Below are 27306 nucleotides of genomic sequence, written 5' to 3'. Positions count from 1 at the left end.
GTTCAGCTTTGGTCGATATCGCAGAAAAATACTTTTAGATTGCAAAAAGGTATTATTTGTCTGAATATTTGTGTGTGTGTGTGTGTGTGAGAGAGAAATAAAGTGTCGGAGATATACAGTAGTAGTTTACTGAAAGGATGAAAGGGCTTGATGCAACGCACACAAGAACTATTGACGTTGGCGTAGATCAGAGCACAGTATCTGCTGGAAGTGAGAGCGGCGCTACGTAACGGCAACAGAGTGCTCCATACATTGTTCATGCACATGAATTCTCGGTTGAACCTACACAGGAGAAGATGAAGATAACAGCAGAGGTTGTATTTATTTCATTTCTAGTTTTTATTAGAAATGGATCACATTTCAACCCAAGCAAGTCATTTTTTTTAATTTACCTTCAATGTGCCATGCATACAAAATCAAGTGTCCATCTGTATGTGCCCGATAGTTTATATTTGTAAGGGATTAATATCAAACTCTTTTTTTATTTTTTCCTCTGTGCAATTAATATTCACAGATATGTACATTCAAATTAGTCCGCCTCAAATATCAGGCATCCTCGCAAAAAAGAAAAAAGAACATTAAAAGTAAAAAGTTACAAAAAACTTCAAACAAAACATTGTCTTTTAAAATAGAATTAATAACTATTCGGCTAACTTGAGTTAAATTATGATTGCTTCATTTTTAACCGTAGGCACGTTGTAGATAGGTGAGGCGTCGTAGAAGCCAAATGGACTTGTGTCTTTTCCTCTCCTCGCTGCAGCTGATGTTTGTGTAAACAAAACCACTGAGCTAAACTACGGTCCTTGAAAGAGACCGTTTAGAGAATAAAAGTAAAAAATGAAGAATAAAAAAAAAGAAATGTAAAGGTTTACTCTGTTCCAGCTTCTGGTTGGGTAACCATCTGATATGTGGAGAAGGAACTCCAACAGGAGCTCTCTTCGAGATGATTCATGGCGCACAATGATTGGTTTCTTTGGTATAAACCACCATGACTTCCAACAACTAAAAGAATCTCTTCATTTGAAAATAATGCAGTAATAATCAGGAACCCTCCCCCCCCCCCCCCAACCCCGAACAACTCGTTCCATTTAAAACATTTGAAAGTACATGAGTGATCTCTGTGGGAGTGGCTACTGGTGGATCTCAGCTTTAGTAACGCGTAGGTTCAGTGTAATGTGAAGTGTCACATTTGACATTTAAGGTGGCGTCACACCAATTATCTGTGCGATTACAAAAGTTGATTCAGTATTACTCTCCCACATTACAAAACATGAGCTGTGGTGGTGCCAGTGAATAAGTGGGATAATGCGGATATTTTACAGTCACCCTAATGTATGTTTTAGTTTTCATCCTACACAATGAATATGGCTATTTGAGTTTCATCTTACTCTCGTTCCACCCAAGTGGGTTTTAGTGAACATTACACGTGTCGTTGTTACAGAAAGTTGAGGACAACATATGTGTTTCGGATAACTGACGATGCCTGAAACCTTCCCTTTAACAGGAGCCCTGAAAAACATACCATCGTTTACTTTTGTTGCCTGAAAAGGACAGAAGTAAATATGGACGCAAGACAGAGAGAAGCTGGGTGGAAATTAAAGGGAAGTGGCGATAAAATGGAAAGACGGATGGAGTGGAATGAGCTCCTCATGGTGAATAATGAGATTCCAATGTCCTGGGCAGTATTTTTAGGATGCTCTAAATGTCCACTGGGATATCTACGTAGCCATGGTGACCCGTTTTCACCACGCAGCGGTGGGAGAAAAGGCTGGGATGGGGGGGAAAAAAGTATAGTATACTTTCCCTTCAAGGTTGCAAATTTGGCACACTTCATGTCCTTTAGCACGCCATCTAAAAAAAAAAAAATGACAAAAATGACAAAAAAAAAAAAAAAGAGGGACCACCGCCATTGTTCTTGTTCCAGTGTATGCACATGCTGATATACCGGTTTAACCGAAGGCCAAAAGGATTGTGATTAAGTGTGGAAAGTGCTACTCCGCCACTGTCCAGGGTAACGGCAGAGAGTAACACCCCCCTCCCCCCCTCTGCTGAGTCGGGATGTGTCCCCTTCTAGTTGTGGTCCTCCCGTCTCTCAGGGCACCTCTCAAAGGGACAAGTTGAGCAGCCGGGTAGATTTATTTGGGTAATTGATGGCCAGGCTGATGGCAGCGATGTTCTTCAGAGCCTACACAATTAGAGAAAACAAAAGACAAGATGAAGAAAACAAGCAGTGATGACATCTCGCCCCCCCCCCCCCCGGTGCTGTGCATCGCATGTGGAGTAATAATAAATAGGAAAATCCAGGGTTATTGAACTGATGAATCAAGGACTTGCGGATTACGCAATCTTATTTAACAGAAAAATGTGCTCAGCAGATTGAACTGCTTTCAGTGCTTCCTGGTGTCTCCACTGGCATTTGTTCATTGCTGCCTGCCAGATGATGATATCCGTATAAGTTGCTTGTGGTTTTTCTTGGTACAAAGTGTCAGTGAACCTGGTGAAAACGTTTGTTGGTTCTGCCGCGTCTTGTTTTGTGACATTTGACCAGTGCAACCAGCAGGTCTAAATCTCAGATTGTGGCTGGAAGTTAGCATGTTTGAACCAAAATATGAAACAAAAACAAGGAGCATGTGACACCTTTATAGATGATTTACCTGCTTAGTTACAGCAGCTTTTCTCCGTGCTACTTCAAACATGCATTCAGTCTTTAAAACGATGGGGAAGTTTACTCTCCCTTCTGCTAATTCACTCTTGTGGCTATTTAATGACTAAAACACCCTTCCAAGTGTTTTCCTAAGAGCAGAGAAAGTCCAACCCAGCTCCACGAAATAGCCTCACACACAAAGCAGTATACGTGCTGATCAGGCTGTCTGCGTGATCAGATGATTTTGAGTGCAAGTCCTTTGGCATAATGTCGATTGTCATGTCAAAAACACAGCTAGTACTGCGATCCATGTTTAATTGATTGAACAACAGGATAAATAAGGAGAACACGATACTCTCAACTCTGTGCCGTAGAATAATAACCTCAGCAATGAAGAAAATGTCCCCAGTGAGTTAACTTGATGGCTTTAGAAAATGAAGGTTTCCAACCATTGGCCGATTTACTTTTGGACATATCATAAAAGACCTGATTTAGCCAAGTCATCAATAGATGGACAGGTGTTAGGAACTGCTCTACAATGCCGGCCACCACGTTGGGTTTTTTTTACCACCCGGCATCCTTTGCTCCTCTTAACTGCCCTCAGGCTCCTCGGCTGGATTGCTGAAGGCTGCGGATCACTGCGCCACAAACTCTAATGGACTGTATTTACCAAATGCATTAGTCCTGAGTGCAGACCACACGTATTCAAATTCTAAAAGGGACAGTTGCAGAGGGATCTGCTGGGTGTCAACAGCTTGGTGAATCACCAGTAGAAGAGAGTCCGGCCGCGTGCCGACTCACGGCCACTGGAGACTCTTCAACCGACAGGGCAGAAGAAAGGCTTGCGTAATATCACAAGACGTCAGGGTGAGCGGAAACTTGGCTACTATCGTCCACGCCAAGCAGCAATTCCACAATGAAGAGATGACCGGCGGAGAGAGACCTGGCTGAAGGCAAAACTTGCTCTCTGAATACCTGATCCGTTTGTCCGTTATGCAAAACCGGGATGCACCGATCTTTCATTACCACTACCGACGCCTGGGCTTTGGGTGTAAGCCGGAACAACGTACCTTTACTCTGCTCACCGATGCCAAATGCAACAGTTAAACACAGACATATATGGACTGAATGATTTATTATCAAAAATAAAAGCAACTTGAAATGAACATTAATAATATATATTTAAATCTTTATAATACAGCAACATAAAGTTCAAAAGCTAAACAAGTACATAATACAAACAGTTAATAAGCACTAAAATTGTATAGATCGGCCTCATTGTCAGCGATATCGGTATCCGTGCTTCCCTGATTAAGTACATGCAAATAACCAAAAGGGCATCAAGGGCTTACCAGCGAGGTGTGGTTGAGGAGCTGCTCGTCAGTGGTCATGGCTAACAGGTACTCCTGGAGGATGTCCTGTGCCTGGAAAACAAACCAAAGGCTTGTCACAAGGCTGTCTCCTTTCCACGTTTCCAAAATGCAGCTTGCAAAGAAACACATGAGCCCACAGGTTGAATGACTGTCATGGATAAATAGAGCTCCCGAGACAGACCTCAGTGAGGTTACATAGGGATGAGTTCAGTAATAAATGAGCCCTAGATCCCGGACCTCTCTTCATCTCCATCTCAGCATCAAATTGAACTGTGGAATGTTGGAACATTCAATCCCAATTATAAACAAACGGAACAGCGCTTTACACTGAGGCCCGACAGGAGAGGCATATCTTGTGTTTTATAAGCACAGGGAGTTATGAAATACAGATAAGAGCACATAGCGGCTAAATGGGCCGAGACTGGCCCAACAGAGCTTTTTACAGAGCTGGAGACACAGTCCAGAGCCTTCGTCCGCCATCCGTCTCGCAGCACCGGACTGTTTATAGAGGGGAACATCCTAGGACCATTTGTACAGTCAGTGGTGCGTGACACCCCGTTTTCATTTCCTAAATATAACGCTCACTTCCTGGGGTAGAGAGTTCACTGAATCTCAGCGGACCTGGCCGTGAACTTTGTGTACGTATAAAGACAAGAGGACTCATGCTGGAATGTGAGCAGCACTAGATCTTTAAATCAGCTGGTTCTGGGCTCAGACCTAATATGGACACAGAGGACTCCTTGCTGTGTCCACTCATTAGCTTCCCATCATTTTAAAGTAGAGTTATCACAGTTGAACTGAGCTGTGTGTCATCACTGCAGTTGATGTCATGTCAACACGAGGTGAGGGCCAACAACCTTCACACACACAAGTTTACTCCACACAAAGCCGTACTTTTGTGGAGATGATGACAGAAGGTGAGCTGCGTTGTAGGGAGGCCCCCTCTGTATTACCCCGTCTGGTTAATAAAACACTCTTTGAACCAACGCAGAAGTCCTGGAGAAGTGAGTCCAGCTTAGATGGTACAAAGCCGGGTCGTGTGGGTGAGATCCAGTTTAGAATCACATTCATTGGCTTTAATCAGGTATAGACAGACAATTAGGATAAATACTAAAAACAATACTTTGAATCACATCATAAGCCCACCGCAACAGCTGCCACAGGAGGTTGTAGATCTTTTCTCTCCTTGATTTACCAGAAGGCTGTAAGCTTGATTACGACTAAAAGCAAGCAAACCTTATTTGGGGAAAATGCACGCTGATGGTGTGCAAAACAATTCCTTCTAAAAACAATTCCATCCATGCATCTCCAGAAACCGGAGGTCGTGACCACTGTGTTGATGAAAGCGGTCCTGCTCTGTGATGCTCCTCTGCACAGCGACATGAGTCGATCATTGTCAAAACAACACTGGAGTGTCAAAGTAAGGGTACAAACTGCCGTGAGCTGCTACTACCCCCTGGTGGCCGTAAACGCGTACTGCTCCACCCCAGCAACTCGCAAAACATTTGGTCGGTGCGAGTGGGAGCAACAAATCCACACGACAAGTCAACTGACGTCATTCTGCTGTTGGATAAGCAGCCGAGGGCCTCACCAAACTGACAGGATGGGAACCTGCTTTTCTGGGACTGTGAGGTTGAATTGCAGTTGCAGATTGGAAACTCCTGCCTGCCTCATAATCCATGAGTTTTCTTAAACAATAATTTGCGTCTAAAAGACGTCACAAAATGGACAGTGTCTCTGCCTCTCTCTCTCTGGCGGTCTGCATGAAGCCGGTGTGGACTGTGCTGTCTTGGCAGATGGCAATGCTTGGCTTTGGCCCCGAGCCCAGCACAGAACAGGTGGCTGGAGGAAAAGCATGCTCACCTCAGAGAGCCGGATATAGTCGGCAAGGGGAGCAGCATATACGGACTTTCCTTCTCATCATTTTATTCACATATTGAATATATTATCAGCCGTAAAGAACAGGAACAGTACTGCGAAGCCATTAATCACAGCACCAACAATCAACACAATTAAACAAATACCTAAACTAGCACTAAGCAACACTTATACAACACTTTTATGTGGCCTGCCAGTATGTGTGCGTAGGCATTTGTCACTCACAATGGCACGGGCCTCCGCTATGAAGAAGAGTTCAGTGAGGGCCCTGTGAAGAGGCAGCAGCACAGTGAAACTGGTGGGATCCTGGCTCAAGCTGTTTTCCATGGACACAAAGAGCTGCCACAGAGGCCGCAGCAGCATCAGCTCACAGGCTCTGGATTGCAAACAGATCGACCGTTAGGATAGAAAACACACAAACGCAAGAAGAAGGGTACAATGAAGGGTCACATCCTCTGAAAACAAAGCCGTGGCTGGGAAAGATGACTACAACTTTTTTGTAGATCGTACCTGTGTGTGATGTTACTAATGCGGATACATCTTTAAATCATTTTATTGATGCATTCCCTTTGTATCTGAATGTTGCATCACAAATACATTGCTCAGAAATGGAAAGTGACTGAATTGAAGCACTACTACAGCACAAAAAAAAGAGAAAAAGTAAGTAAAATTACCATTGGCATTTGGGCATGAAACAACTAATCAGGTAAAGATGACAGCGTTCAGGGTATGGCGCATATTCGAACGGCCAACCTTGTGGTTGCCACATGATACATGACAACAAGATGTGACTATAAAGGTTTGGAAGGACAGAGACATAAATGTAGAGGCAAGGCTGAACTCTTACGTCTGGGACTGACACTGCAGGAGGCGGAGCAACAAGTGAATGGCTTTGAGTCGCTGGTTGCCAGTTTGGCGGCAGGCCACGCCCACTTGCCATTCCCAGATGTCAGCCAGTGGCAGGTGACTGAGCACTTGGTCTTCTGCCAACATTTGCTTAAGTATCTCAAAACCTGAGAAGAAAGAAGCAAAAGTGCAAAAAGGGTGCCGACCAAATTAAACAAACATGAAATGTTAAGGTAAGTCCGTTTTAATACCCGTCTGGAAACGTCCTCTGTGGCCTCCTGTTACTGTGAACTTGTAGCCCCACTCTGTGTTGCTCATGTCAGACATAAACTTGTAGTACAGGGTGTCACCTGAGGGAAACCCACACACAACACACATGTTGATACATGGAAATACAACTATTTGAAATGCAAACACTTTAACCACTTTCAAAAATATGTGAATGATGTCCTTGTGAGGAATCAAAGGTATCCTAAACATGTTTGTGATTAAGTATTTATTACTAACTAGAATATAGGTCATTAGTCATAAACCCAAGTCCTTAGTACAGACAGAAGTCCAATGACTCAAAATTTGCTTCTCCATTACAGGAGCAGGAAGATCTGGCAAAGCTTATTGATGCAAATAGGAGCTTTAATACACATCAGATATGTTTGTCCAATCAGAAGACACCCCTACACAAAGGAACTTAAGCAGGAAAGTATATTTTCCCCCAATGTGACCAGGCAATCATGTGTTGACAAATGGAAAGACAGACAACAAATGCATCAATATAAGAACACGTGGGTTCCAGCTGTGAAAACACGATGCCACTGCGGACTAGTTTAGGTCACAGGGCCCACGAGAAAATGTCACACACACCCAGTCCCTGAGAGACTCACATTATGCAAATAGATACATTCTCCCCTAATAAATTCCTCACCAGGAACCTCAAAATCGGACCATTTTTGAGGGGAGCCACTGAAGTTGTGGACGTCTTGGAGGAGATCACTGCTGCTGGACATGATAAGCTCATCACAGCCTTCCTCTGTGTGGCAGCGGGGGTCAAATTTCACCGAAAGGTAGATGGCTCCAGGGATGTGCACCTTGTCCTTAAGAGGGGAAAAGATGCAACACGTAGAGCCGTGAAACTGATTTCAAAAACTAATAAGATGGCTTGAAGCCGTAAACATGGCATTAAAAATTCAGAAATTCTTATAACTATGGCTGGCAGTCTACCCACCTCGAAGTTGGTGTTATTGTCATATGGGTGTTTGGACTCTCTGATCTGCACGGCCATCCCCGGCTCCTCCATGAACTGGCAAGCAGTGAGGGACAGACTGCTCAGCATACTCTGGCCGCAGCCCTTCAGCACCCGCTGGAGAATCTGATTATGTACACATTATTTTAATTTACAAAACAACAATAATGTAGCATATGTGAAATCAAACAAACTCCACCATCTCCTCCGTTCCGCCCACCTTCTCCCACAGCGGCCTCTCCTCCAGCTGCATCAACATGTCTAGGAGGTAGGCTATGTGCGAGGCACCGCTCAGCTCCAGGGCTTCCTCGCTCAACGCTGACTCGGCGGGCCAGTCGGCCAGCAGCGAGGCCAGCACGTGGCGGGCGTACAGCGTAGCGATGGCCTGGTTGACCTTCACCAGGTATTGACGAACCGCCCGATTGCTTCGCACATCCAGCTCCTTGTGCAAGAGCGCGGAGCTTTTGGTGCGCCTCTGCTTGGCGTAGCTGAGCTGCAAGTCGCTCTCTGAATTTGTGATTAGCTTTTGGGTCACTGCGTTGACCTCCTCTGTGGCCTTTTCACAGCGACTGGGTTTAGACTGTGGGACGAGGGCAAAGACGGGGGGGGGGAAATGTTGTTGATGTGCCGAACTGCTATGTTTACGTAGTGCTTTTGACCTCTATGTTGGCAGTTCATAATAAAATTGTCCATTTCTAAACTTTTGTTGTAGTTTGGGTGGCACAGGAATACTCTCCTTGAGCTTTTGTGTGAAAAAACAATTTCACCTCTCACTTAACAGATCGCCATTTTTGATTATGGACGTGGCATTATAAAAATGAAGGATTTGTAAAGCAACAGAACTTTTTTTTCTTAATTACTCCTCAATAAATAAATAAAATACTGTATATTTACTTACGTTCTATTTTTTGTATAAGGTGAATGCATCTTTGAACAACTCACCACGCATGACACCACAATCATATCCGTGTCCACAGCCTTGGTGTTTCTCTCCTCAGAGCGAGGTCGCTTGGTGGGTTGCCACTTCTGGGCCAGCGTCCGGATTGTTTCATCTGTTTTTATCTCCTCTCCATCAAATCTGAAAGTAACACAAAAAAGGCACAACCGATGAACGAGAGGCAGCGTGAGGTTGAACAGTATCACCATTACAACAGTGAAGAAGTAAGAAATTAAAAGTCTCTGCTGACCTCTTCTGCACCTCCAGGAAGAAGGAGTCAGTTCTCTTCATCTGCAACTCGTACATGGCGCGCAGGATGGGCAGAGGGGCATTTAAGGCATCGTGGGTGATCTGCATTGAAAAAAACCCTGAATATTAATACATCACACTTGGTTTTGCTGCAAATGTCATCAACACCATCCCTTATCACCTGGAAGCAAATCTTCGTTTCCTCATCGAGGCCCTCTAAGGGGTCGGGCTTGCTGACTTCGGTGTCATCAGCGCAGCAACTGGAGTGGTCGGAGTCGTGCTCCTTGTCGTGCTCCCTTTGTTCCCGCTCTGGGTCCTGGGCCATGGAGTGGATCTCCCTCTTGGAGGAATACAGCATGATGGAAAGGATCTCTAGATCTCGCAGCAACCACAGCTTGCTGAAGCCCGTCCCTTTGCTGCACTTCCTCACCAGCAGCTGGGTCAGTCCTGACTGCTGGATCTCCTCCTGAGCTTGGTCTACTCCGTGTTTCTACCCAAGAAGACACAACAGAGTGAGAAAGAAAACCCCTGGAATAGTCTCATATGATCAGAGATAGTCCTTTCTAGCCGTGAACCACAGCTCAGATTTCTTTCTCAGACTATTGCGTATTGAGTCCTCGGTCCCAGCAGGTACCTTCAGGGTATTGTAGAGCCCTTTAAGTGCCAAAGAGAGAACCCAGGAGGCCTCCACAGCATCAGGAGAGCCATTGTCCTGGCTGGTCTGCAGTAGGTGGCTGATGATGGAGGTGAAATTGCTTAGGTAGTGGCTGAGCAGAGTCTTAGCGGTGGACTGGCCCTCTGACTGCCCTGGGAGACCGGCTGCAGTGGAATCCGGAGACTGAATGAGTTGGTAGTCCTTCACTAGACAGAGGAGAAAGCCCACAGAGGGTTAATTGCATTCTTATCACTGGCAAAAGCTTTTCAAGTGAACTACACCAACCTGTTTTCCTCTTGCGAGTCTTAACATCCACCACTGCGGCATGGTTCTTTTCTGTGAAGTGTTTGAGCAGGATCATGTTGTGCTGCTCATTGGCGTTGTCGATAAACACCGTCTGGGTGCCCACACACAGCACCTGGCAGATACACGGAGGAGTCACAGCTGAGCTTAGAAAGTCAGGGGGCGCAGGGGCACAAACCTTCACAGTGCCACATGTCCTGCCTACCTCAGGGAAGCCCACCAGCACCAGAAGGGTGAAGAGGTTGGTGCGTTTCAGCGTCTGCGGCAGCTGCTGAATACAGTGGTCCGTGAAGGCAGCGATCACCGTGCTCCACTCAGGACAAGTATTCAGACTGTGTAAAATATCTGCCACAGTGCACGCCCAATCCAAACCAATACGACTGCAAAACACACAATAGATGATTCGCAAAACAACACCTGGTCACGAGTCATCATTAGCAAGGGAACAGCAGCGCAAACAAATCTTTCAGCTCTCTGACGTATGAACATGAGAAGGAAAACCATCAGCATTTTCGTCTGGTTTGTTAGTACATTACTTGGTACTCTATTGTTGAATTAAAATACAACATTGAAAACCACTCACAAATGGCAAACAGGTTTCCTATCACGCCAGCATAGCATGATCAAAGGGGCAATACACTAAAGACTTTTAGATTGTAATTGGACCCACTTCGTACAAATAGAAAAAAATTAGGCAATGCCATTTTATTAACGTTTTTAAATTTAAATGGCTTTAGGTTGGCTAGTATCCATATGGGTACTAACAAGTGCAAACTATTTGTTATTATTAATATCTTCAGCTGTGATAAAGACTTTTTTTTATAAATTATAATTAATTTCCATGGTTTTTCACCTGTCTAAACAGACGGCCCCCAGGTTGAAGAGCAACTGGGTGGTCTTCCAGCCATAGGTGTCTGAACTGGCTCCCTCTCCTTGTGTTAGCAGGTCAAATTTGTCAGCCAGGGCCTCTGTGACGGCAGTGTCTGCCTCCATCGGAGGGATTCGGAGCAACAGCTGACCCAGTAGTCCCAGGGTGAGGTGGAAGGTCTCGTTGAGAGAGCCAGCGTTGGAAATGACCGCTCTGAAGAGCTTGGGGAGGATGGAGTTCAGACTGGGCAGAGACAGAGTGCTGCCCTGAAGAAACAAGGAAGACAACAGAAATGTTAACGGTAAAGAGATGGGAAATATGCTACGGCAATGTTTGGAGTCATGGACATTTCATGAACAGCAGCAAAAATAATAGCAATAATGGATTATTAAAATCGATTTTGGTACCCTCGTTTATTTTTACATATCTGTCCATCTATTCTTATTACAGGCAGATAGCTCTGCGTAACACAAATACTGTATTTTCCGCAAACTGGTTGTACACGGCGCTCAAGGCGCCAAACATGCTAAAGCTCTGTCTACGACGGCGAGATGCTGAGCGGGCGCTCAAGCGCATGAGATATGGAGCTTGTTTCAGGGCGCGTCGGAGAAACAAAGCGGTCGTTGTTGCCGAGCACTTCATGAGATTAAAGAGCGAGAGAGGTTCCCTTTTCTTTACAGTAGCTGAACCATCTTAACGGGGAAAATAAGTTATTCTAAAAAGGAGCCCTGGGCAGGCGGCGCGGCTGGAGAGCAGCCGAAGATTTAAGGCGTGGATGGCGAGGGGGGCGGCGGGAGCGGACGCACCTCGCAGCATCGATGGGACCCTGAAAGCACCGTCTCGACCTCCCCACATCCCCCATCCACCCGCCCCGACGCCAAACGTTTGACTGCAGTATCTTATGCGCATTATAATCCAGTGCGCCCTATATATGAAAAATGTTCTAAAATAGGTCATTCATTGAAGGTGCGCCTTATAATCCGGTGCGCTTTATAGTGCGGAAAATACGGTACTTACCTGGTTCTGTCCAAAGGAAACAAAAGCTTTATACCTCGTTTGTGTTCAAACAAAAATCAAGTGTAAAAATTACACAAAGTTTTATGGGGGAGGCTGTGTGTGGGACTATTTTTTTGGCTTGTAGCAGTGAAATTTTCGAGTTTTGCCGGTTGCCTGGCAACCCGAAAGGTTGAAACACAACTCTAGGATTTTTGTTTTTGGAGGAGCTAGTGGGCAGATTTTTTACCCTTGGATGGCGACAAGTAAGCCAATTCCTAAACTCACAACCACTGAAGCTTCATATTTAACGTACAGATAGGAGATAAGTCATCCAAATCTCAAAAACAAAGCAAATCGGCATATTTCTTTAGCATTACATAGTCTCAACCCTAAAAACTAGTGTTTCACATACTGGTTTGGCTGGTGGCAGCATGGCTGCTAGTAGTCCCAGGATCCTCTCTCTGCTGCACTCTGAAAACACATGCTCCTGGATGGGAACCTGGGGCAGCCTTTCACATGTCTCCTTGACAACAACCGATGCTCCAGGGTTAACTGTTCCTGTACCGGAAGTTGAGAAAGGTAAAAAAACAAAACACACATACGACTAAATCGGAAAGCCAATGGAAAGTTAGAACCACTAATGAACACAATCAATCAATCAGAGCTGTGAAGAGCCTGGTGGACAGAGTTTCAGTGCTTACGTCGGACTACAGGAGAGAGGGGATCGTCGCCGGACAAAGAGGGCGTCTGGCTGAGGCTGGACGAGTCCAGGGTGTCTTGGGCAACTAGCTTCCCTTTCTCTCCCTCTGCATAGCTTGCGAGGGGCAAAACCTCTGTAGGAGCAGGGAGACGAGAGTCCACCTCCTTTTCCCTTTTTTCTAATGGTTTAGTCTAGTGGGGAGAGTAGAACAACAATTGTATCGGTTGATTGCAACTACATCCATTCTTCCTATATTTAAAGATGTGTATGGAACAGATTTCTGCTCTATTGTACATCTTGCCAGTGTAATGTTGTACTACCCCAATGGAGATATCTCAATCTCCATAGTTCTCATAATGCTTTTCACCTTGTCTCTGGGTGATGACAGGGAGCAGACTGCTGCAGTGCTGCCAGCGAGAGAGGAGGTGTCAGTGGCAGTACTGAGCTCCTGTGAAGATTCTGGAGACACTAGACACAGGTCACTATCGGAAGCTGATTCATTGGACAACAGCAGAGCGAGCAAGGCTGAGGAACGAAGTCCTATGTGGAGAAAACAAAATCACAAAACATGAGAAATACGGGTAAGAGGAAGGAAAGATTCCATGAGACAAGTAATAATGAACCAACAATCTTTTACAACTGAAAAAAAATAGGCGTTGTTTAAAGAGATAGTTTGAGTATTTGGGAAAAACGCAGACGCATTCCCTCGCTCAGTTGAATGAGTCAATCAACACCTCTCTTGAGACTGTACACTAAACATGAACCTAGAGCTAGCAGGCGATCATTTTATCTTTGTTTTTGAAGTGAGTTGTCCCTTTAAAACATATACATCATATTATCTGGTTTGTTTGAGAAGTGCTGTGAATTCTTGAAACTATCCCTGTGATTTGTGAGTTTTTCCCTTTTCAGAAACAGATTTGCCGTTTATCCCTCAGTTTTAAGTTTTTAGGCTAAGCTAAGCGAACCAGCCGCCGGTTCGGACTTGCCTTTTCCGGTCTGGCCCTTGAGCAAACAGTCTGTGATGAGTTGGGAGCAGTGGGTCTGCAGGGCTGATGCCTGGCTCAAAGTGTTGCTGTCCAAAGTCTCCCCTTCCGTCTGCTTCTGACAACTCAGTTCCGACGTGTAGAGGGCCAAAGCTGCGAACAGTAGCCAGGAGTAGTTGTGAATGTAGGGCTGGATCAAGCGGTGACGGTCACTGATCCGTATCGTCACCATGGGGTACACTGTGATCCGATGGGTTGGCAGGTGGCTGGAGATGGGAATATTGCACCAAAATGAATAAAGTCAACAACTTGGAGGAAAACCACCAAAAACGTAAGTGCGTTTTAACAGCTCAAGATGTGTCACCTGTCTGGATACTTCTTTGCATTGTAACAACCAAAGCACAGATCAAAGTCTTCGCAGACGTTGCAGTTGATCCTGCTGCCTACAATGAGCCCTTGGCAGTGGTCACAGGCGTATTCCATGTTTACCATCTCATGGTCATCCTCGTGGCCCTCGGGCTTGGCACCACCTTGGTTAAAACACAGCAACACATTGGTTTCTTTTTCCCGATGCGCTTATCCAGCCTCACGACTAGTGACTGTGTATTGGCTCACTGAGGAAGCAGGTCTTGCAGAGGTCCATATCCATGCACTGCAGACATCGGTAGCGGTGCCATGGTGCCATCCTCTCACAGCCGTCACAGGAGATCACGACATTGAGCAGGTCACAGTAGCGCGCAATGAACATGTGCATCTGTGGATAAAACAATGGATGGAGTGTTTTTTGTCATCAGAGTATTAATTGATAAAACAGTAGCTAACTTAGAGTTTACCACTAATGCTGTATGTGTTTGTGTGGGTATGTTGAGTTAAAATACATACACAAAACCGTTTCAAGATCTTTTGGGTGAAAGAACACTAACAAATGATGAACATTGTCATTATTACACCTGCTAAAATCAGCATGCTACTGTTGTCCAAAAGTGAGTCCAGCTTCTCAGAGTTAGCAGGGTTGGAGAAAACCGAGCAGAGAAGCATTTGGGGCAGTCAGGTTGAACACAGAATACCATTTGTTTCCAATAAAACTCAAAAGGAAATTTTTCCTTCTTTGCTGAGGTTGCACTATTTTTATGTACTGTCATGTACCTTTCTTCTGTCCTCCATGGAGTCCTCTTCATCGATTTTGTCATACCACTTTTCAAACATCCCGTCCATACACTCGTCCATCCACTCCTGGTTCTTCTTGTAGTCAACAATTTCATCATCTTCCGTCCATTGACTGAAAATGAATTCAAACCGCAGAAACGATCTATCACCTCAGCAACTCAAGTGACTGGGACACAGCTTGAACGGGACAGCTAAGTCTCTTTGAGCGGGGTTGTATGAGGTACATGTCTATAGTCAGTGTATTAACTACAGCAGATAGCACTCAGCACGCCCAAAATTGTTTGGAGAAACATACCACATCAGTACATTGTTCTGTTCCTGTCTGAGGCCGCAATACTATAATAGTTTAGACAACAACAAAAAAAAACATACCAGTTTAAGTATACCTTATATTTTCAGCACTTTACCTTGCCATCTAATGGCACTGAAGCCATTACCTACCCTTCCTCCCAGACCACAAGACATCACACAACACTGGAGTTGTTCAGGTCTTTGTCAGAAAGGGCTCTCTGACGGCAATGTAAAGCGGAATTTTTTTTATAATTAATTAACTTAAATAGAGAGTTTTTTCTGGTTGTTTGTTAGTTTCTTGTGATTTCTTATGTTGTACACAGCTGTACGTGGTTTTGCTCGCTGAGTGGTTCAGACTGCTTCCCCTAACTGGCGTCATGCCGACAGGTCACACAGACTCTGGACAAGTACCTCATACAACCCCCATGTCAAAAAACATTCTAACTATCTATGAAATGAACTTAGACACCGTTTTCACGATTGATTTGTGTAAAAGGAAACCTATGGAAGCTGTATCTTTTGATAACGATCGCTATCAATAGGAAACCCATTTCATTTCCACTGCGTCATGCCTTGTTTACTAAAATGAGTCTGATATTACCTGATGGCAATGTCATGAACGCTGATGTTCTCCTGGGACATGCTTAGCAGGAGGTCAGGAAGCTTGATTTTCAGGAAGAGGTCAAGGTCATGTACCTCCCAGCTTATGTCCAGAAGGTGCAACAAGCAGGTCTGCACACACGACAGGGCTGGTAGCAGGGCTCTGGAGAGAAGTGAGGAGGGTCAGTTTACACCACTGCAAATACACTTGGGATTACATTTATCACTGCTGGGAGCACCGTTTAATTTCAGAAAATCATGTGTGAACGTGGTGCGCTGGAAGGATAGGAGCATACTTCTCGTTGAGGCTGCTGAAGTCTTGTACTGCCTCAACCAGCATGAGCACCAACTGATGGTAGGAGCGCCTCACCCCTTCTCCTAGCTTCTGCCCGCTGTCTGACAACTGAGAGAAATAACTAAAAAAGACAGACCTTTGAGTGAAATACTGCTTTACAGTTGTATGTCAGCATTGCTTTTATCACAAAGCTTGGTTCCTTCTCAAACCTGATATTCCACATAATTTCCTGAGCCATGACATTTGCCAATACTGACAACAACTATCCATTGCAGTCATCCACCCAACTGTACATCTTAGCATAACTACGATCTATCTACTAATTAGAGACATTGGGAGAATATTGTTTAGAAACAGAAATACTTCATTAACTGTGCTTGGCTTTACAGTGAAGATAACATATTTTACAGTTGTTCCAAATAACATGAAAACAATTTCCACAGATGTACCTTGTAAAGTCCTTCTGGCATGCCAGCAGCTCCTGTAGGAACAGGATGCACGGGGCTTGGAAGAGGTGTGGCTTTCCCAGGGAATGTAAACACTGCTGGACCATATCCAGGACTTTGCACACGCTCAGGGCCTGGGCCTTGCTCAGGGACAGGGTCTGCAGAATGCTGCAGGAGGAAGATTTGGATGACTTAACCCTGAATGGTACAATAACGCACATGACAAATAGAAGCCTGGTGGTTAGTCACCTTGCTGTGGTGAGAGCCTGGTCCTTTATAAAGTTCAGGATGTGTTTGAGAATTGGGTAGCGATCCTTGACGGCTGGGGTCATTTGAGGCTCTTCAATAGATCGACAGGACAGGAGGCGTAGGCGTGCCCGACTGAACGGGGCTATACGGGGAAAAGGGGAGGGTGAGGGCGGATCCCCAGAGTGGGCAGAGACAGTCTCTGTGGTGCCAATGAGGGCTTGACTGCTTTTCCCACAAGAAGATGAGTTTTGCCCTACAGCAGCAGAGGGCTGGCTCTGTCCCACCCTGGCATCCTCGCCCTCCCCGGACCCTACAGTCGGTTTTTGCACAGCAGAGCTGGCCTGGAAATCTGCTTCCGAGACGGAGCTAGAGCAGGGGAGTGGAGCACTGCTGCCCTCTGCAGCTTTGAAAGAGTCGCTGTCCTGCCACGGTTCTCCACAATTGGTGAATCTGAAGAGCAAGAGGCTCTTCTCAATGCACATCTCAGCTAAACAGAGAGAAACACAACAGAAGTCAGAAAAATTATATTAAAGATATAACACGGTGGATGAGAAGAAAGGGTGGGTTGTCTAATCACCTAGTGTATCCATGGAAACCTCTTCTTGACCTCCTTCCTTTTCGTCCGAAACATTCATTTTGCTAACTAGGTATCTCTGTTTCATCTCCAACTGACAGATGAAAAAGACATAATCAGCATAACAGTCCAATTACATGATGATAAATTAAACTGCAGTAGATAATAAACAAAGATATGAATGGTGTCAATCACACTCACCATCCATGTTCTGATGCTGTCTGCGAATGAATACACCTGCACAAACTCTTCACTTAAACAGGAATTGCAGTCTTGATTAACTACTCATGCAAAGACAAAACAGAAGGGAGAAATCAACCACCATGAAGAAAGACCAGCATAAAACACAAAAAAGGAAATAAATACAGTTTTTGCTCTGTGACTCCTGATTAATGACAACATTACCATAGGTCCGCAGGGCATTAGTCAGGGCTGCGGTTTGGTACACCATGGCTGCCCAGATGGCATTCACAGCTTGGTCAGTCTTCGGCCCGGCGGCAATCTCGTTCCTCACTGGCGGTTTTCTACAGGACTGCATGATGGTCTTCATCAGCTTGGTTCTACTGTCTGTCGGCTCCAGGGAAGGGTTCCAACGGGCAAAGTCCTCCAGAAAGCTGATTAAATCATCAGGAGTCCATGTACTTGCCTAACACACAGAAAAGTAACACAGCATTACAGCACCATGGAGCTGCGGAGGTCAATAAGCAATGACATACTATAAAACTGAGATTGGATATACAACTGGATTCAGCAGATTTGACAGTACCTTGTCTGCGGGTGTTTTGGTCTGACATTTCTCCCTTGTTTCACACAACCCGTGTCGCAGAATGGGTTTCCATAAAGGAGAAGACTGAACATGGGACATTTTCCCCGGGGGAAGGTCCTTTACAGTGCGTACCTCTGGAATACACAGCAGCTCAAAAACATCAGCATTTCACTCCAAGATCTGTTCATGTGAATGTCAAATGTTCAGTTCAATTCATTTTATTTTTTGTAGCCCAAAATCGCAAATTACAAGTTGTCAATCATTCTCAAACTTTGCCATGTTTAAAGGATTCCATCTGACCGTGGGGGGATTTCAGGGCGAGGGTTCTGGAAGCCAGGCGACCCATCAGGCGAGCCACCAGCAGCTGCAGGTCTGACATCCATGAAATAGTGATGTCTGGCAGGCCCAGGGCGGTCACGGTGAACTTGTAACCCCACTCGTTATTACTGCTATCAGAGTGGAAGAGGAACTGGAGCTGAGGGCCGGCGTCAAACGTCACTTTCTGGAGGAGCAAACAGAAGCAGCAGACGTATGTAAAGAAACTGAGAAACAACCGGGTTCTGCATTGAGACAAGTGAATGCTTTCCCATGTCCTACCTTCGGCCACTTCTCACTTCCAACCTTCATGTCGTAACGCACCTTCCCACCTCTAGAGTCTGTGAATTCTAGGTAGTCGTATCTATGAAGATCAAGAACATAGAATAAAATAAATAAACAAATAAAACAATTATGAACTGAACATCAGATATTTTACACAAGTCACCTCTTCTCCGTCTCGCAGCGTTCGTCAAACTCCACCTCAAAGGAAGTAGCACCAGGGCAGGCGAAGATGCTGGTCTCATGCCGGCTATTTTCATAGTTGTGAGGGGACTCCAGGCTCCACGTCCTTAGCACCACTGGCTGCTGGGGCTGGTGCCAGCTCTCCTGATCCACCTGACCATGACATGGAATGCATTTTTGTTAAACACGTGCATAAAGTACATTTAGCTAATACCACTTGGATTATTTGACCTTGGTAAGAATATCAAAGCAGGACCCTTTCTTGTAATGGAGTATATTACAGTTGGGGAGTATTGTGTTCTACCCCCATGAGAGGCTATGCACATTGCGGTACACTAAAGGTCCAATGTCAGACTGGACTGACCTTAGAAAATATGTCTCCAGTATCACTGGACAGACTTTTGAGAAGCTCCACCAGAGAAGAGAAGCTCCTGAGTAGCAAACTGTGAGGGATGTCCAGAGAGCACAGTTCCAGGAGTAAAATCATCTGCCAGGAACAAAACCAATGTTTAATAAACAGTCAACTTTACAATTGTGGAGGCAGGCAGGTCTCAATAGTGACATAAGCGTTTATTACCAGTTGTCTGAAGACCGTGGCGAGGATGGAGCTGCCTAGTTTGTCAGTGATTTCAGCGCCAGTGTACCTCCCCAGCAGGGAACCAAGGACACCTTTGATACTTCCCAGGAATTGATCCACATCTATTGAAATAAGGCACACATTCACACTGGCGGCATATCCTCTAATCCACTCGACAATGGATTTGATCAGTGTTCGTACTGAGCCACTTTGCAGCTTCTTCCTTCTGTTCGGCCGCCACATTTCAGTGATCAGAGCCAGGTTGCTCGTACAGACACAGAATCCAACAATAAAGATACGAAGCTGTAATGTCACATATCTCACATTTTAGTAGGATGTCTCTGGCCAGCTCCATGGCGACAGCAGTGGAGGCTCCACCTTTGAGCTGCAGATAGCACCAGGATATCAGGCTGGCCTGCAGAGCCCAGAACAACGACAGCAACACTGTCCTACTGGCTCCACTGCTCTCATTCGCCATCATCCCCTCACACTGGGAGACGGGAGAGAGTTGGACAGTGAGAAAAGGTACACAAAGCGACAGAGAGAGAGTTGTTGATGAATGATAATAACGTGACATTGTTAATGTGAGACATTGTGCGTGCAACAGTGGCCTCACCTCTCTTTTTGCCACCAGCAACAACGTCTCCATGACTGACAGCATGGGGCGGATGTCAAAGTCCGAGGGAGCCCCCTTAGGAGGGAGCAGCAGAAGGCCACTTGGGTCCTGATCACTGCACAGACAGAAACACAGCTGCTGCAGATCCACTGTGATCTGGACGTGTACATGGATGACATTATGTGTTTGCACATTTACGGTGCACTCACCTGAAGTAATTACAGAGCGATTCAAACGTCACCTTCACAGACTCGGACTGATCCTGTCGGGTAATGTTTTTCTGCAAAAAGGCATATTACATCTTCAGTATCCCAGTATCATTATCATATTATTATTACTTTCATAAACTCACCATCATGTGGAAGAGTTTCTCCCGCCTGACGTCTTTATCGGGGAAGAAAACTGCTGCTCCATTAAGAATGGCTTTGAATGCTTCCTTCTGCAAAGCTTTTTCAACTGATGCCTCCCCTTCTGGACCATCCACAACTGAAACGCAATCATCAAACGTACGATTGCTGCATAGATTTTCCACAGCTTATAAATAAATCACAACGAGCCGCCACCATCTGTACTGAGGAATTCAATCATTTAAAGTCACTACAAGGAGTTTGTAACCGGTTATGAAACCGTCTGAATTTACCACGGATGCTTCTCAATCAATATAGTTGTTTGATGGCTGTCATGGGGTCAACGAGTCCACATTTTCCAGTCAATCAAATCAACAGATGGACAGTTATAAGAAATAACACAAATTGAATGTTCCTTGTAGTTTCTTTCACACACATGTGACCATTCAACCACTTGTATTAAAGCTGGCAGGTTCTTACCAAGGCAGAGGTGAGCGTAGAGTTCAGAGACCGCCCGAACGGATTCAGACACTGGCTCTGAAGTGCTGGACGTGGACGGAGAAGCCGCTGCTGTGGCGCCCTCATCTGGCCCTTTGCTGTCCTCCGGGCCCCGGGGCTCCAGCGGGTTGGGCAGCATCGGGAAACAATTCTGCATCAGTTGCAGCAGCAGCACTCTGCTCTTCAACACCTCCTCTCCCTCACTGAGACAAAGACAAATGCTTGATTATAGGCACTGATATGCCCGCACGTATTCCAGGGACTGTCTAATGAGCCTGATCCGGCTAAAAGGTCATAATTGCTGTGCTTATGGGCGTGCAAAGGAGAAAATAAGAAGTGGCAGTATTGCTACTCACATCTCCCTGAGTTTGCTGTAGAAGTTCCAAAAGACGTTCAGGCCGAGGCCACTAAAGTCCAGAAGATACTTCTGCTTGAAGTTAGAAGCGTCCTGCAGAAATTCAGTGAGAGGGTGACAATCTTTAACAAAACACAATACATGAATATAAATTGCCCCTTTTACCCTCAACAGTACAGTAAAAGGACATGTTGCGTTTCTCCTAATGACAAAAAGTGGGCAGACCGTCGTCAAGAAAATAAAGAATGTATGGAAGATTAACAACACAGACAAGCGCAGAGTCTCTATTTCAGGCCAGTGGTACGTTGAATACTAATATTCCTCATTTTGTTTCTTGACACAAAGAGGACATCACTACTTGAAGAGATAATTTTAAAGAATAATACGAGAAAAAAAACGTTGTCATTGCAGAGTGGTTCCCCAAAACACAGAAGATTTACCTCAGATAAAACATGCGACATCTAATGCAGACAATTGACACTTTTTTCAGCTATAGAGTGGTATCTCAACACAATCACACCTAAATGTATTGCTATTACACATTACTGCAGTTGTGAGTAGCAGTCACCATGTCTCGTGTAAGCTGCTGTATGAAGAACAGGGTCTTGTTAAGCAGGCAAAGGCCAGTGACAGCATCACAGTCAAAGCTCGCCCCCTCTGGACTCAGGCTGTCCAGGTCTCCGAGTCTCTCGGGTCCTGGACAAAGGTAGCCACTGAAAGTGAGGGACTGCACTCCTAGGCGCTCGGCAGAGTCCTGCCTGGTACGGAGGAACTTTACCATCACGAACTGGAGAGATGAGGAAAACAGAGGAAGTAGAGGTGTGGTTACTTAAATAATAGCAGCAACTGGGAAACAAAGGCACTGACTTAACGTAAGTATGTAGCCATACTGGTTCTCTTTTTATTGCATTTTAGAAACACCACTCCATAACAAAAGGTCTAAGTGATGAAGAGCGTTGTGGAATTCAGTAATATGGTTGAAATGTGAGGAAGACTAAATGCGTCCTCGATGCAGTGTGTACCTTTGCAACGCGACACTGCTGCAGCTTGATCTCAACATCGTTCCAGTCATCCTCAAGCTCAAACCAGCCAATCGGCTCGTCCTCTGACTGCGTCGGAATCTTCACACTGCAGGTCAGGTGACAGAATGGGGTGTCAGCCACTCACATGAACTACCAAGGCAGAACCCCACACTGCCAACGGGGGCCATGACTCGCACAAACTAACTCTTATTATGTTGTCCTGCATGGAACACATTTGGCAGCACTTTCCGCCAGTACTCCTATATGCTAAAAAAAAGGAGGGATCCTTACTTGTCTTGCACAAACTCTTTGTAGTCCTTGTAGTCCCACGCGTCATATTTTTTGAACCGCTTAAAATGTTTCTCTGCGTCAAAAGCATCTTCCTCCTTGTAAGCGAACACCAGGCCATACTTGGCTCCAATGGCTCCTTTTCGCACCTGATCACACAAACGGGAGAGTAAACGGAGTGCAGAGGAAGAAACATCTTTCTAAGAAATGGTGACACCAAACGGAGCCTCACTTTGATCTTCATCTGCGTGATCTGGAAGTTACTCTGGTCCTCTGTCGACAGGATCACACTGGCTTTCCTCCTGCCACTTTCTGTGAGAAAACCTTTGGAGTGGCAAAAACATCCCGTAATGTTTAAAGGCTTGTTCACACTGTATTAACTTAATATTACTGTTATTTTATCATCGAATAAGGACGCTGTCAGTTGTACCATCACCAGCGGAGGATTCTGTAAGCATGTTCTCCGGTCCTGACTTCTCCTCCTTACTCTTCACATCACAGGCCTGTAGGTGCAACTGGAGGGGCTTTCCTGTAACAAGCGCAACGCATTAACACACATTTGAGTTGATCATTGTGCATAGAGGTTTTCATTTCCTTCCTACATTGGGAGGTAAGGTTCACCACACTAAAGTGCAACTTTGTGTAATGCTGCGTTTTGAAGTGTCCCTGAGAAAGACACTTTACGGCAGCACACTGCTCCCACTGTGTGGGATGGGTTGAATTCAGAGAATCATTTCCAGACAGGGATTATTAAAGGATACGTTCTTCTACTTCTTGTAATGGTAACCGAATTATCCTTTTCCACTAAGTAGTCATTTAATGTGTCTCCTCCTTATAGGCTAAGCACTTTCTCTCTCTCTCTCTCTCTCTCTCTCTCTCTCTCTCTCTCTCTCTCTCTCTCTCTCTCTCTCTCTCTCTCTCTCTCTCTCTCTCTCTCTCTCTCTCTCTCTCTCTCTCTCTCTCTCTCTCTCTCTCTCTCTCTCTCTCTCTCTCTCTCTCTCTCTCTCTCTCTCTCTCTCTCTCTCTCTCTCTCTCTCTCTCTCTCTCTCTCTCTCTCTCTCTCTCTATGTTCTACAGTTTCAAATGGCCTCGTGTGAATCAGAGTAAAGTAGGGCGTTACCATTGCGATTGAGTAGCCGCAGCCTAACGGAGGCCAAAGACCTGATGAGGGATGAGGCCTTGTACTCCGTCTTTAAATGATCGCTGATGCAGGACAGGGCCTGGAGGACTTTTGCCACGCTGCCTCTGGCCAGAGCAAAGGCCAGGAGGGTCAATTCTGCATCGGGACTCACACAGCAGCTACAGAGGAGCAAATAAACCAACAAGTTAGCTTGGAGGAGCAATTTGTGTCCATCAAATAATTTGATGGACAGAAACAGGGTTTATAATTAACCAGTGAGATTTTTTTGTCATGTCACTGCTGCTGCTATTGTTAATAACCAACACTACATAAATGGGAACGGAAAAAAAAGAGTTTTATCGTCCTGGTAAATCAATACTTTGATTTGAGGCAGTTTTCATCGTGATGATGTCAGCGTTACGAGCTGCGCGTGGCATCGATTGGTGACTGTGCTTATGCAATCTCTACAGGTGCCTTACTCTGCTATCCTGAGGAGAAATCCATCCACCTCCTCTAGGATGTTCAAAGAGAAGAACTTGGGGAATTCTGTGGACGAGGGTGTTAGGGACAACGGTGGCATGTGTCGTAAGGCTTTTCTAGGAGAAAAACAGCACACAAACAAGGACCTCAGACCCAAATCACTGGACAAAACACTTGAATTATTTCTTATTACTTAATTGTGTGTGGCTTACTGTGTACTCTGAAGAACAGTCTGAGCCAGAACAGGGTTGGTCTCCATGGATGCAGTGACCAAGGAAGTGAGGAGAGACAGGTACCAGATGGCTGAAGCATCCGAAACAGACACCTCTTTACTCTTGGTAATTTGATAGCCCAGCGTCTTCAAGCCATGAATCCGGGTGTCACATCCGTCGCTCAGGCACCGTTTAATGTTGATCTGGATGTCTGGGGTTTGATGCCGGAAAAATGCCGTTAGCAGCCTAATGGAATACAATGCGTAATAAAATGTGCCAATGGGTTGCTTCGCCCTCTGAGAGAGACATAAAACACATGTTGATTGAGGGAGATGAAACATAAAAAAAAATATGAGGCACTAAATCCAGTACAAAGCTAGCCAAGGGATTTCATTTGGCTCACTGTGATTTAGCAAATAATAAACAGTCACATGATCAAAACACATTGATGAATTTGTCACCATGAGCGGAACCTCTGCTAGCTATTATCATGCTCACAGGCTGTCCTGTTTAGCCTTCTGTCTGGCTAGACATCTTTGAGATGGTGAAGGTAGAAAGTGTTGTATAGAGGCTTGCAAAAGGATTCAAATTGAAGCATTTATCCGCTCAACTATCCATAAACCCAGCAGCGGCTGCTGCTGCTGCTCTTCTGGAAACGGAGTGAAGCTCTGTGGTCACAGGAGGGTTTTAAATGGGAAAGGAAATTCCTCTACAAGTTGTTTAGAGAAGCAACACACAAGCGTGAGGTAAATAAACAGTCTTCGGAGCAGACAGACTGACAGGTGGTGACTCACAGGGGTGGGTGATGTTGGCATTCTCCAAGAGGGCTACATAGCCTGTGACATTACTGGGGATCCGGATATCTCTGATCTCCTGCAGAGAACACCGTTTCTTCCCAACCGCAACGGAGACCAGCTGAGGCATGTAGCTGTGGTCGTTGGAAGCTACCGCGATGGCCAGACGTCTTAAAACCACATCGGGTTTCATTTTTAGCCTGGGGGCAGAAAAAAAGTAAATAAAATCTAATAAAGGTTTCCAAATTAAAATGCATCATGTGCATAGGCTCCAAAAACGTATCTCAAGCCTCAAGCAGGCATGACAATCAGCCGTCACAGAGCAGGCGTTCCTTGCCTTATCCAGTGCGAGCGTGCACTGCCGTCCGACTGCCAGAAAGATGCGGTTTCCCCATGTGTCATCTTGTAGAGGTCTGGAACGTTGGACGATGCTTCTATTGTGCTGTAGCACTGTGTGACCACCTTGACTTTATCCACCTCCGGATCACGGTCCAGCTCTGCGCGGTACTGGATATCCAAATCTGAGAGACACGAATACAGATAAGGACGACTCTCTGTGAGACAGACTCAAATCTGTTCGGCATGACCATATTCTTAAAATACACGTGAGGACATTCAGTTAAAAGGCCTTCAATCAGCCCCATCCAGCCACTGTGCTCATCTGAAGTTCTGCCATTCACCTTTCTCCTTCTGTAAGATGACCTCCAAGAAGTCCTGCACCACACTGGACCTCATGGTGCAGATACTGTTGTAGCCCTCCAAAAGAGGGAAGGGGATGGCACTGCTGGGAATACGATTTCTGTGTAGGAATTTAAGGATTTTAGAGGCATGTGCTCCTAACCGGTCTTTGGTCTTGGAGAATATGTCAACAAAACCTGTGGGGGAGGGAGAGAGAAGAGGGGGGAGGGGTGAACAACACCTATTCAAATAAAAGGTTCCAGGTAAGAATAACAATCGTGTTGAACAAATCCCATCTCATACCTGGAGTTAGAGAGCACGCCTGCAGCTGTCTGATCACATGACTCAGCTCGCCCTTTAGATTAGCTCCATTGGAGTTCTTTAGTGCAATCAGCATACTCTCAACATCCACCACCTCATCCCCCTCTGCATCGAACTGTCCAAATGCCTGTAACGGGGGCAAACAGAACAAATGATGACACTTTATACACAAACTATATGGATAGAACTTAAAGTTGCCTACAAGGATCACAATGTGCTCCGCCTCTATTGCTTGTTATAAAGTTTGGAGCGCATGAATACATCACGCCAGTTAGCAGCTCTGAATGCTCACAGAGGTACTGTGGCATTCCATGTCAACCCACACAAAAAGAACACATGTCAGCCAACAGACAACAAAGCAGCGTGCCAACAGTGACAATAAACATGACCAATAATGGCCATTTGTCTGACTGGTCACATTGAAGATGAACAGATTATTAGGAGGTCAAGTCCTCGGTGGGTTATCATAACAACATGTCACTCATCATGACAGCTTTTGATCATAGTTTCCTCATTGAGGAAATAGCAGTAACAGTATGGTTAAGGTCAGATACCTCTTCACACTCATCCCTCGGGGCGTCTCTGCTCTCCAACATCTCACAGAACTGCTCCACATTGACGGACTCTTCTCCTCGGTTTAGCCGATCTTCCAGCCACCGCACCAGGACACCCTCGTTCCCGGCCAGGACGGACTCCCGAATGGCGACACCGGAGTCGCTGATGCGAGCCGCCGCTTCTCTTAGTTTCACTTGCTCTAAAAGCACCCCGGAGCTCGGCGGTCCACCGGTGGGCGCGGGCGGGTTATTCGATCCCCTTCCGCTTCTCCCTGAACCGGAGCCACCGCCGCCTCCTACACCGACGGCGGTGGCCGCAGAGGCCAGACTGTCTTCCGCGAAGCCGGGACTCTCCGTTTCGACGTCTTCCTCGTCGCCGCTGCACCCACCGCAGCCGCTCTCCGCGTTCCCCATGTTAGTTTTTCGCCGACCAAGGGCTCCCGGAGAACCTCTGCGGCCCTCTTTTGGGTTTCGCTTTTACAAACGGTTGGACCGGTCCGCACACAGGCCGCCTCTCCTCAACCAACGGCTCGAGCTCTGCCGTAACCTACTACCGCATCGACGTGCCGTACGTCAGCGCTCCTGGAAACGTCAGTTTATCCGT

At 45.7% G+C, this 27306-nt stretch overlaps 1 protein-coding gene across 1 annotated transcript; it reads right to left on the bottom strand.

The window, feature by feature from the left end:
* Positions 1–320: 320 nt before the first annotated feature.
* Positions 321–27292, bottom strand: zzef1 (zinc finger, ZZ-type with EF hand domain 1). Its single transcript, XM_040183097.2, has 54 exons — positions 26703–27292; positions 26131–26275; positions 25830–26024; positions 25487–25670; positions 25150–25349; positions 24356–24566; positions 24143–24259; positions 23664–23842; positions 22974–23072; positions 22776–22867; positions 22547–22692; positions 22256–22361; positions 21802–22020; positions 21235–21326; positions 20861–21081; positions 20386–20519; positions 20243–20313; positions 20034–20148; positions 19742–19907; positions 19418–19539; positions 19205–19327; positions 18824–18993; positions 18658–18739; positions 18361–18562; positions 18061–18194; positions 17700–17940; positions 17496–17575; positions 17298–17388; positions 16721–17207; positions 16475–16639; positions 16027–16146; positions 15732–15893; positions 14819–14951; positions 14288–14426; positions 14037–14202; positions 13676–13938; positions 13057–13229; positions 12691–12880; positions 12402–12547; positions 10979–11259; positions 10331–10505; positions 10108–10240; positions 9802–10028; positions 9349–9657; positions 9169–9269; positions 8924–9059; positions 8202–8561; positions 7964–8107; positions 7664–7832; positions 6993–7091; positions 6743–6908; positions 6121–6271; positions 3997–4068; positions 321–2185 (listed from the first exon to the last, which is right to left on the bottom strand). Exons 1-54 carry the CDS (start codon positions 27114–27116, stop codon positions 2105–2107), a joined length of 9099 nt encoding a protein of 3032 aa, XP_040039031.2. The 5' UTR covers positions 27117–27292; the 3' UTR covers positions 321–2104.
* Between the last annotated feature and the right edge of the window lie 14 nt (positions 27293–27306).

This window comes from Gasterosteus aculeatus, chromosome 7 (assembly GCF_964276395.1).
Source record: "Gasterosteus aculeatus chromosome 7, fGasAcu3.hap1.1, whole genome shotgun sequence".
NCBI classification, from domain to species: Eukaryota; Metazoa; Chordata; class Actinopteri; order Perciformes; family Gasterosteidae; genus Gasterosteus; species Gasterosteus aculeatus.
The sequence above is the reverse complement of the archived record's forward strand: the minus strand, read 5'-3'. Positions and strand labels throughout refer to the sequence as shown.

What these genes read in the sequence shown, in the direction of transcription:
- zzef1 (XM_040183097.2), bottom strand. Translation starts at nt 27,116, where the DNA reads ATGGGGAACGCGGAGAGCGGCTGCGGTGGGTGCAGCGGCGACGAGGAA. An exon ending in TTTCTCCTCAGGATAGCAGA is followed by an intron (nt 23,843 to 24,142) that starts GTAAGGCACCTG and finishes GCTCCTCTGTAG; the next exon opens with CTGCTGTGTGAGTCCCGATG. An exon ending in TTCCTGGAGGTGCAGAAGAG is followed by an intron (nt 9,060 to 9,168) that starts GTCAGCAGAGAC and finishes TGTTACTTTCAG; the next exon opens with ATTTGATGGAGAGGAGATAA.